The sequence below is a fragment of the Cylas formicarius genome, unplaced genomic scaffold (assembly GCF_029955315.1).
Source record: "Cylas formicarius isolate icCylForm1 unplaced genomic scaffold, icCylForm1.1 PGA_scaffold_1__22_contigs__length_36826433, whole genome shotgun sequence".
NCBI classification, from domain to species: Eukaryota; Metazoa; Arthropoda; class Insecta; order Coleoptera; family Brentidae; genus Cylas; species Cylas formicarius.
Window position 1 is genome coordinate 35,778,911 of NW_026844264.1, and position 10,480 is coordinate 35,789,390.

A 10,480-nucleotide genomic window follows, 5' to 3' on the forward strand; every position below is an offset into this window, starting at 1 on the left:
ATATCTCATCGAGCTATGCGCAAGAAAGGCAACTGCCACAGAGGCTTGCTGATTGCCAGGAACCATTAAAGGCGCTGCGAGTGCCTAGAGCACATGCCCTGGACAGGGGTCCAATGTAAACCTTAATGGCGCAATGCAATGCAATGTGGAACTATTTCATGATAATTAAACCCATTCCTCAGAAATCCTATAACTTTTTACCCATGCCACAGACCAATCTGAATAAATATTCAATGTCAATAACTAAGGAGGCGATCTTTGGGTCCATTTTAAAAAGATAACACACTTCTCTTAAAAGAACCTTCAGCTCTTCTACTACGGTGCAATAAACCAGACATTTGATGCCTCCATAAGGAAAATGCGAAAATATGGTACTTCTTCTACCAACATTGACCAATGTTCTTCTAAAAACCAGCAGTTATTATGGCCATTTAGTTTTCTGTTTCTTCCATGGTCATATTTTTGCCATTTCCGCTTTGGTGTGGTTCGCATTGTCGTATGATAGTAGAATCCCAATAGGAGACACGTAGACACTGTCATCTCTAAAATACCTGTGCACATCCGTCAATCAACAATGAGACCCAAAAACGGAGATGAGATCGAGAATTGAGCAAACCGAAACCTCAACCTTGAACTCTGAACCAGAATACTTGCCTGCTATATATTTCCAGCTCTTTTGTATGATTGTTGAAGTGTTGGACAAACCTAGAGATACTGCGACAAATGGGTTAACATAAAGAACCCCTCGTGACCATCAAACAGGGAATACTACAGTATAGAGGAGCCTGACCACTATAACCATGGATCGCTGACTTTCGAAAGAAGACGGCGTCATAAAAAAAAGAACTTTACACAAAGTGTGTGTATAATGTATCGTTTCCTCTTTATATCGGCGTAACCTTTAGCTCAGAGTTCAAATCGCGGCTCACATACTAGCTAGACATAGAAAAAAAAATTAGTCATCATCTAACCAAAATCTGAGCTCTGCGATGTCCGTCTGATGATTGATTTGAAGGTTACGTGGGGGCATAATATCTATCGAACTGAGAAATCGATTTAGCCGAGCTGCCTCGGACTCGAAAAACCGTGCCTTAATTTCGTTCGAGGCTCACGCACGCAATTCGTAGCTTAATTATACGTGTGTCGTGTTTATGCAGTCTTCTTATTTCCGTTTAATGGCATGTCGATCCTGAAGATATCCCATTGAAAACGGTTACGACGACGAAGTGAATGGCAATTGCGTGAATGGCAACGCCGTAAATTAAAATATAACCGACCGTCGTTGTTGAAACTTACCGGTTGAGTATCTAAGGATTGGGGACGTAGAACACTGGGAATTAAACTTCCAGGAACGGCTGTAAGGTGTTCAAATATCTAGGAGATACAGTTTCAGAAACATCTACAACAGAGTACACCAAGGGAAAAGGCCATACGTACATTAAATTTGATATATGCATACATAATGAGGAAATAAGAGCACAGGAAGAGTATCTACAACAACAAAGAGAATGAAACCTGAAAGACAGTCAACGATAGTGATTGGATATAAGCTGACAAACGGAAGAAGTAGAGGAAGACCCTCAAGAACATGGTAAATGGTTCTAGAGAAACCATTATAAATATAAATAAGAGAGATAAGATAAATGGGCAAATGGGTTATAGAATTCTAGGTATACGCGATGACCTGCAATGAGGACGATGGCGATTCCAGTGTCACAAATGTTCAGTAATTGCTAATGTGTGGCGCAGATTATGGATTCGGACATTGCGCGTAACATTATTAGTTAGTTAGTTAATCCCAGCCCTTAAGTAACCCTGCAGGGTTTGTTTGCGATGCAGCATATCGCTGGAAGGGCTCTTACTAAGGATTCTAATCCTCCAGGCAGACGGTGCTAGCACAGCACTTTTAAATCGAATTAGGTTATGGATTTTGGATTAAACTTTTGATTCCGTTCTACGGTTTAATGAAAGTACTTCAGTATGTGAAAATTTTAAACAAATAACGCGTTACGGCGTATATGGTATCAACGAATTAGGTGCACAAAAAATACTTAACAAGCTTGTGTTTATTTTTATACATATACACACAACTAATATTTTTTAATAACAATCTGAAATATAACCAAATATTATATAAATAAAGTATTTGATATAAAAGTATTTAAATATCTTAAATGTATTTAAATGTATACTGTAATTTGCAGAAATATGAATTTAATTAATATTGCTAAGAGTTTATTATAATATTTATTATTTACTTTATACATTAAATTATTATTAAAATATTTGATTTTTTTCCTTATGTGAATAATTTCTTTTATTGACAATTTTACAACTAATTACAAAATCGTGCTGAAATTTTTTGTTTGTTATGTTCATAGCTATTTGTACGATTTTTTAGAAGTGGGACATGAAAATATATTTTATTGCGCAGTATAAGCAAAGTATTGTATAAAATGTTTTAATTGAAGTTTTACTTTTTATTTTTTATTATTAATTTTTAATATTTGTAGCTAACTGAACAGATAAATTATTTATTTATTATTTAATAGTGCAGATACCCTTTATGGTGCTTCTTTGTGTCTAGAAGACATTACCAGCAGAGGGTGCCATTACGATTCTGTCAATAACATTTTGTAAAGTTGACCTGCATTGTTAGTATTCTGCTTGGTATCGCAACGTATCATTGAATATTTTCTTGAATTGTTTAACTTTTGATAAAATTTCTGACCTTTATTCTGCTGTTGTTAGTTTTATAAAACGATCTGTTGAATATATACGAGTATGAGGCCCGTATTTAATCTCGCGTTTAATATATTAAATCCCCCCACCCCTTTCCGGTTTATACCAAAACGAACGATTCTCATTGGACGCGAAAACCGTCACAGTTTGTTGACCGGGTTTACACGGCCCATACTAGTCCCGCTTCGTTTTAACGTAACAATGGCGCACCCGAATATAATTTCGGTGCGTAAACCGCCATTTTAATACGTTCGACGTTAACGGATACACGAATCCGACATTAAAAACGCGTGCCCGGGCGGATTTAAAAACATTAAAACGCCAACCGCACATAAATAACCTACAAATTTAAAACGGTGCGCCAGAATAGTCGCCCGAATCGATATACGCGCTCGCGCAGCGCCAATTAGTTGCAACAAATGCCGCGAATATTTATATTTATAGTCGCGGATTTTTTTATTTTTCGCGTTGCGAAACCCGACCCGAACGGGTATCCTGTTACCGGCAAATGCGATACTTGCACGGCCGATGTAATCAATCTTACCCCGACGTATCCACTCTACAGGTTTTACGATTATTCATTCCGCGACGCGTCTCCTTAATTTCCGTTTGCTGATATCAATTACGCTGACGACAATGCCTCGAAGTATTATTAAAAGTGCATTAACGACGGTTATTAACACACACGCGGTTTAAGCTGCGTTATTATTTAATTCGCCGCGCCGTGTGCGAAGAACAAGTCCGCCGGTAATACAGGGCGCTACGAAAAAGTGGACCGATTCGCTAACGGTCCTTTCCTCTTAAAAATGCGTTATTGTTATTGTAATATTTATTTATTTATGTACAGAATACAAAAAAACGCATACTGTAATGCTTTTTATAAAACTTCTGGATTTTGCCTTTTCGCCATTCCTGTTGGCTTCTTCGGAGCTTGACTGGAACTGGCTCGTATTTTACTCTGTACCTGCTTATATATTGTTTGAGGGGGGCGGAGCTAAATGAGTGACCTAAACACCGTCTCGGATGACTGATTCCCATATTGGTGACAATTGGAGACCTGAGTAAAAGAATTGATTACATGCAAGAATTTTAGATTTAGATTTTAGATAGTAGGATTGCGTAGTATAAAATTGTATTACTTTTCCTAGAGTTAGGTCTTAATTACTTGATAATAATATTTTGGAAAAAACCTTTTCCAGACACCAACGTTTTTCTCGAAGAAGAACAACAAGAAGAACAATTGGGAGCTCAAGCAATCGAAAGCGGTTTAAATTGAATTGACCTACTTTTTGTAACACCCTGTAGTATGATTCAAATCTAACGTCATTTATTCGTGCACTGTTTTGGTTTTGTTTGCTAGTTGATCAAATTCGCTTGCTTACTCTGCTGACAATGTACCAAGAAGTCACGTTCGTTATTTAATCGTCTTGCCTTTCTCAGTTCTCAAGTTCCGTATTTGTTTCATTCCTAGTATCACCATTATACCGACGACTTAAGGCATGCAAGTCTATAATATGGAACTAAGAGGTAAACTAATATGACCAGTTCATACTATTCAGATTTTTGGTCGGGTGACTGTTGTGCTATTTCTTCCCCTAGTATTCCCTTCCTTTAATAAAACCTTTCTTAATTTATATTTAATGGTTATTTTTTCGAATATATCCCACAGGTTCTCACTTGCGTTGAGATCCGGACTTTGAGGAGGAGTCTCAAACCTGCGAGGAGTATTGTAAAGTATGAACAACATGAGTAGCGTGCTTTGGGTCTACAGATTTTCGCTTAAACTATTTTTACCCATTTTACCCATCGTTCCTTCAATTTTCATCATGCCATGATGCCTATTATTAGGGTTTGATGCAAAAGTGTTTTTTTTCAAAACTGGCTGTCTATTTCTAGCGGTGCTGGATTTTAATCTAGCTCTTTTGAGGGATCTATCCTTTTTATTTTTCTGGCAAAGTTCCTACGGAGTAAATACCTAATGTAAGTGAGAAAATAGGACATTTCGACAATCAGTTCTTTAATTCTTGTCCGACTTTTCCGATAGTGTTGGTGCGAAAAATGGAAACAATCGAAATAAACATGTCTTTCTTGTTGCAGGTAATGCCAAAGAAGTATTAATTCCGAAAGACGTGGTCAAGGAAAAATGGAAAGCTTCGGCAGCAAGTTTCTCTCAGTGCTTAGTGTTTTTTGTGTCGTGTCGTTGGCCAGCTGCGCGCGATGGACCCATTCGACTTACCTCAGCCCGGATTATCGGCTTTTGTGGACCTTAGGTCCTGGCCCTCAGGATATCACTTTCGAGGTGCAGGTGCGCACCCTGGGCTACGTAGGTTTCGGGTTTTCCAAGGATGGGAAAATGGCCGGCGCCGACATGGTCGTCGGTTGGGTGGACCAGGGACAGGTGTATTTCCAGGTAAGTTAAAGTCGAAAATATTAATCATAATCTTATAATTTGCGCATCATTTTCTAGTGCTCAGTGATTATCAGACGCTGAATTATCAAAAGAAATTAATTTAGCTTTTACGCTTATAGATATCATTCAATAAATGTTTCCGTTTTTCTAAGGTTCATTTATTATTCATTAACGTTTAGAAGGCTGTCAAATAAAAAAATAGTAGTAGCACATTAAGGCAAACTGTGAACGATATATCAAAATATCAAAATTGGCAGTCTTAAAAGTATATAAAGAAAATCCAATCATTGTTAAAGTAAAAAAATGAAAATATAGAAACAAACAGTACATCTAGAATAAGAAAAACAACTTAGCTACACTTCGAAAGAATTCAAACCAGGCCTTAGAATAGAAAAAATTATAGGGTCAAAGATGCTACCTTGCGGAACTCTCGTAAGAGGCGCTTCTAAGTTGGACAAATATTGTTGGACTCTACCTTCTAGACTGAAGGTCCCCAAAGAATTTAAGCTCTCAATATAACATTGAATGAACTATGGTATCAATTAAAATTAAAATATGAACCAGCATAATATAAGATTAGGGTAGATATGGTCTGTTCATAGATATAAGTCATTAACATACAATGCAACAAGATTATTGCCCGGGTCTTTCCTTAATTCGGATCAGTTAGTCGCTTTCTTATATCTATAAACAGACTTTATCTGAACTCTGTTCGGTAAGGTAGCACCAATACTGCAAATACTATTTACTACATCAGAATCAGCAATTTCAGTTGTTTTAGTTACGCAAAACAGAAGTTTATGCTAGTGTAGAACATGAAATGACTGACAATCTAATGATATATGTATTGTAGACTGGTATTTTCACTAAATCAAATCAAATTTGTATAATTATAGCCAAAAATTGAAACGGAGAAATCTTATGAATTTCGCCTTGGTGTCATTCAGTTCGCAGGCTCCGGCCACCGTAACTCAGCGCGACCGGGAATACACAAGCGTGAGTAATTGAATATGGTTATAAGGGCATCAAAAACGCTCTCGACTGTCGGCTCATATCTACCCATCTCGCTAACAACTTCGCTTATTACATTTTAAAATCGTTGCCTTTGTGCCTCGCGCACTATCCGACCTTTATTGTTCGCTGTCGCTGTGTTATTTAACTTTCGTATATACGACTGACGCCGAAATGAATCGCTACCTAATTTTAATAGTTACGGCCCCGCGATGACTGTTTCGGAAAGACTCGGAATTGCCCATTAATCAACGCGTCCTACTAAGTTCGGTCCTCGAAAGCCGGACGGCAGAATTGCCACTAGTTTTTAAACGTCGAGGTTTTCGAAAGTTCACAATGTTAGAGCAGCTGATGCTCCTTTTCGTTCATTGTTTCGACTGCTGCCCTGACTTTTTAACCGATAACGTGATAAACAATAATATTTATTATTCTTCTTCTTAGTCGTTTGCTCGGTTTCGAGCATCGTGAGTTCATAGATTGCTTTCTGTGGTGAGCTTCCATTCCTGTCTGTTTTCTGCCATCCTGAATGACTGGCAGAGGTTTTTGCCGGTAAGGTTCTTTATAAGATCCGTGTATCTTGTGGGCGACCTTCCTCTTGATCTTTTGCCGTGTACCGTTCCTTCCAGTGTGAGTCTTTCAAGGCCATTTCTTCTAACCACATGACCGAAAAATTTTGCAATTTTCTCTGCGACAACGATACTCAATCTCTTCCTAAATCCAAGTTGTTGTAGGATGGATTGGTTGGTTCTTCTCTCGGTCCAGGACACTCTTAGCATTCGTCGCCAGCAGAACATTTCAAATGCATCTATCTTCCTTTTATCATTCATTTTCAGCGTCCAGCATTCTGATCCATAGAGAAAGACTGAGAACACTAAACTTTTGACCAATCTTATTTTAGTGTTAAGGGATATTTGATGGCTTTTCCACACTATAGTTAGTTTGGTCATGGATTCTTTCGCTATGGCAGTTCTTCTTTTTATTTCTTCGCTAGATCCGCCCATGTTCGATATTGTGGTGCCAAGATATATGAAGGTATCAACTGTCTCGATGTTATTTATCTGTTTTACTTCAGGTCTGTTGTTATTTTGGCGATCAATTATCATTATTTTGGTTTTCTTCTTATTTATTTGTAGACCCACTTCGTTGCTCGTCGCTTCAACTCTACGTATGAGACTGATCAATTCTTCTTCTGACGCAGCGATTAGTGTCGTATCATCGGCGTAGCGTAGGTTACAGATTTTGATGCCATCAATGGTGATTCCTCCCTGCCATTCATCGAGCGCCTTCCTCATAATATTAAAGAGTAGTGGGCTTAGTATGCAGCCCTGTCTGACCCCTTTACCCACTCTAAATGGGTTGGTTAGTTCTCCATCTACTCTGACATAGGCTGTATTGTTGTCGTATAACCTTTGAATTAACGATATTAGATGGCCAGGTGTGCCCATTTCATTTAGAATCGTCCATAAGTTTTGCCATCGTACACAATCAAAAGCTTTAGAGTAATCTATGAAGCATAAGTAGGTAGGCACATTGAATTCTCTTGACTTTTCAATTATTTGTCGAAGGTTTAGTATCTGCTCTCTAGTTCCGCGTCCCGGGACAAAGCCGGCTTGCTCTGGTGGTAGTTGTGGAAGTAGGAAAGGCTTTATACGTTCTGATATTATGTGTAACATAACCTTGCTAGCGTGTGAGATTAGAGCTATTGTCCTATAATTATCGCAGATGTCCTTCGGTCCCTTCTTGTGTATTGGCACATAGACCGATTTCGTCCAATCATCGGGCCAAATATCGGTGTCCCATATCATTTGACAGATCCTATGAAACAATTCCACTCCTGTTTCCTCAAGTGCAGTTAGCATTTCAGCAACAATGCCATCCTCTCCAGGCGACTTGTTGGACTTCAGCTTGGTAATTGCTGTCCTTACTTCTTCTTTCAGTATGGGAGGTTCTTTTCCATTGTATGTGCTTTTTTCTGTGTCATTGTTTGAGTTTCCAGTGTCTTCCATTAATTTTTCGCAGTAGTTCTTCCATCTTTCCTTTATCTCTGCTTTGTCTGTTATTAATTTACCAGCTTCGGATCTTATCGCCCAGGATTTTGAGTTGAACGTGCGTGTAATGTGCTTGATTTTGTTAAACAGGTCTTTTGATTCGTTGTTGTGCGAATGTTGCTCAGCTTCGGCGCATATATCGTTTAGGTACTTGTTTTTGTCTTTTCTACACTGGTGTTTGATATCTTGGTTGAGCCTGCTATATTGTTCTCTATCTTCATGTCTGTGTAAGCCCGTGGCCTTGAGTTGTTTCAGCGATTCAATCTTCTTCCAGGTTTCTTCTGCAATCCATGCTTTCCTCCTCTGTTTCACAGAAGCTTCAGTTTGTAATGCCACTTTTAGCAGTGCAGTTTTTGTTTTGTTCCACAATGAGTTAGAGTCATCGTCTGATTGCGTATGTGAATTTATTTTGGAGATTTCTGCTTTAGCCTTTGATCTGAAATTTTCATTATGTTTAAGGCCCGACCAATTCCTAAAGGTTTTATTAGGCTGCGATCTGCTTAATTTTATGCGGAGCTCTGCTGCGAGAAACTGATGGTCACTGTGACAGTCCTTTCCTGGGTAAGTCCTGGTATTCCTTACTGAAGTCCTCCATCTGGATTTTACTAGGATGTAGTCTATCTGGTTTTTATGTAGGCCTCCAGGTGAGGTCCAGGTGTATAGTCGTCTTGAATGATGTTCGTACCCCGTGTTTGTGATGAAAAAGTTGTTCTCAGTGCAGAATTGCAGCAGTCTTTCTCCTCTAACATTTCTTTTTCCCAGACCGTATTTGCCGATAATTTTGTTTAGATGTTCATCTCCAGGTTCTCTTCCAACTTTGGCATTATAGTCGCCTATTAGCATCGTGATTTCTCGATTTGGTAGAGTCTCTAGTAGCTGTTCTAATTGGGCGTAGCATTCTTCTACCTCGCTTCGCTGGTTGGAAAATACACTTGTATAATATTCAGCTTCACAGGACGCGCGTTAAATCTGATCAAGATGATTCTATCATTGATTGCTCTGTATTCTGTTATGGAGTTTTCAAGTGTCCTGTTTACTACTATGGCCACGCCGTTTCTAGATGTGTCCTCGTTGCCTGAATAAAAAACGATGTTATTGTTTCTGGATATGAAGTGTCCTGAGCCCTTCCAATGCGTTTCTGCTAAGCCCACTATGCTATGACTGCTTATTTCTTTCTCTACTATGGCGAACTTTCCGGCTTCTAGCAGTCCGCGAACGTTCCAGGTGACTGACTTTTTAACCGATAACGCGATAAACAATAATATTTATTATTATGCCACATAAAAAAAACAAAATAGTTATTTTACATATAAAATTGTAGACAAAAACTAAGAGCGAAGCATAAAATTGCCACAATTTCTTGTATTGTAACAATGAATGTTTCTCAAATAGGTGACTTTTTCACAAATATAATTAGAAACACACTGCCGTCGAATTTTAATAATAAATTCGTAGACATTAAACATTACTTTTTGTTTTATAGACAAGAAATTAAGTGCTTTTAGTATATTTTTCATTGCTAAGCAGTTCTTTAATAATAACGGAATTTTTCTCGTATGGTTTGCACGTCCATTAAGTGTACGGAGCTAATTTACATCTTGTTGGCGCCGCTGCCCCCCACCCCCACCCCCCGCGTTTCCGTAAAAATAATAACAGCAATAAACAATTACTTTTATTTACGGAGCCATTGTTTTAAGATCGCGTCCGCCACTATGGCGCGCTTTCCACGTAGATTCCAGTAAAACGGACGTTAGAGTTACTGCATGGAGCTTATATATCAGCTACGCGAATCGGGACACGTAGTGTTTTAAAATTTAGCCCTGCCACAGAGAAGAATGGAGAAAAATGCACAGAGCACCCTAGAGCGGGCATGCCCGGCGGCATCTAAAATCGATTAAAGTCAGTGGCGTGTATTTTACATTCGGATGCGAAGACGATACGTATTAAAAATAACGATAATTAATAGTTAAAAACTTCTACTTGATTAAAAATGGAGTTTTGCTGAACAGTTTCACATAATGCCAGCGTTTAAACTGGGTAAAGCAACATGTTCGGACCTGTTGTATTTGTCGGTACGGGAAACACTGATAAAATGCGTTCTGCGCATGTAATTTGTCATTGCAAATCATCATTCGAAGGGCGAGTCTTGAAGAAGTTATTCTATATGCTTCGTCGGGGGCGATAAAAAAGAAATATTGGAACGATTAAATAAAATTAATTTGATTACAATATTTTTGATAATTTAGATCTTCTGATTTCAAAAAACCTG

General features: G+C 38.4%; 1 protein-coding gene across 1 annotated transcript; it reads right to left on the reverse strand.

Annotated features, from left to right (window-relative positions):
* Positions 1-7,730: 7,730 nt before the first annotated feature.
* On the reverse strand, positions 7,731-9,054 carry LOC132697181 (uncharacterized). Its single transcript, XM_060662476.1, has 2 exons — positions 7,840-9,054; positions 7,731-7,778 (listed from the first exon to the last, which is right to left on the reverse strand). Exons 1-2 carry the CDS (start codon positions 9,052-9,054, stop codon positions 7,731-7,733), a joined length of 1,263 nt encoding a protein of 420 aa, XP_060518459.1.
* Between the last annotated feature and the right edge of the window lie 1,426 nt (positions 9,055-10,480).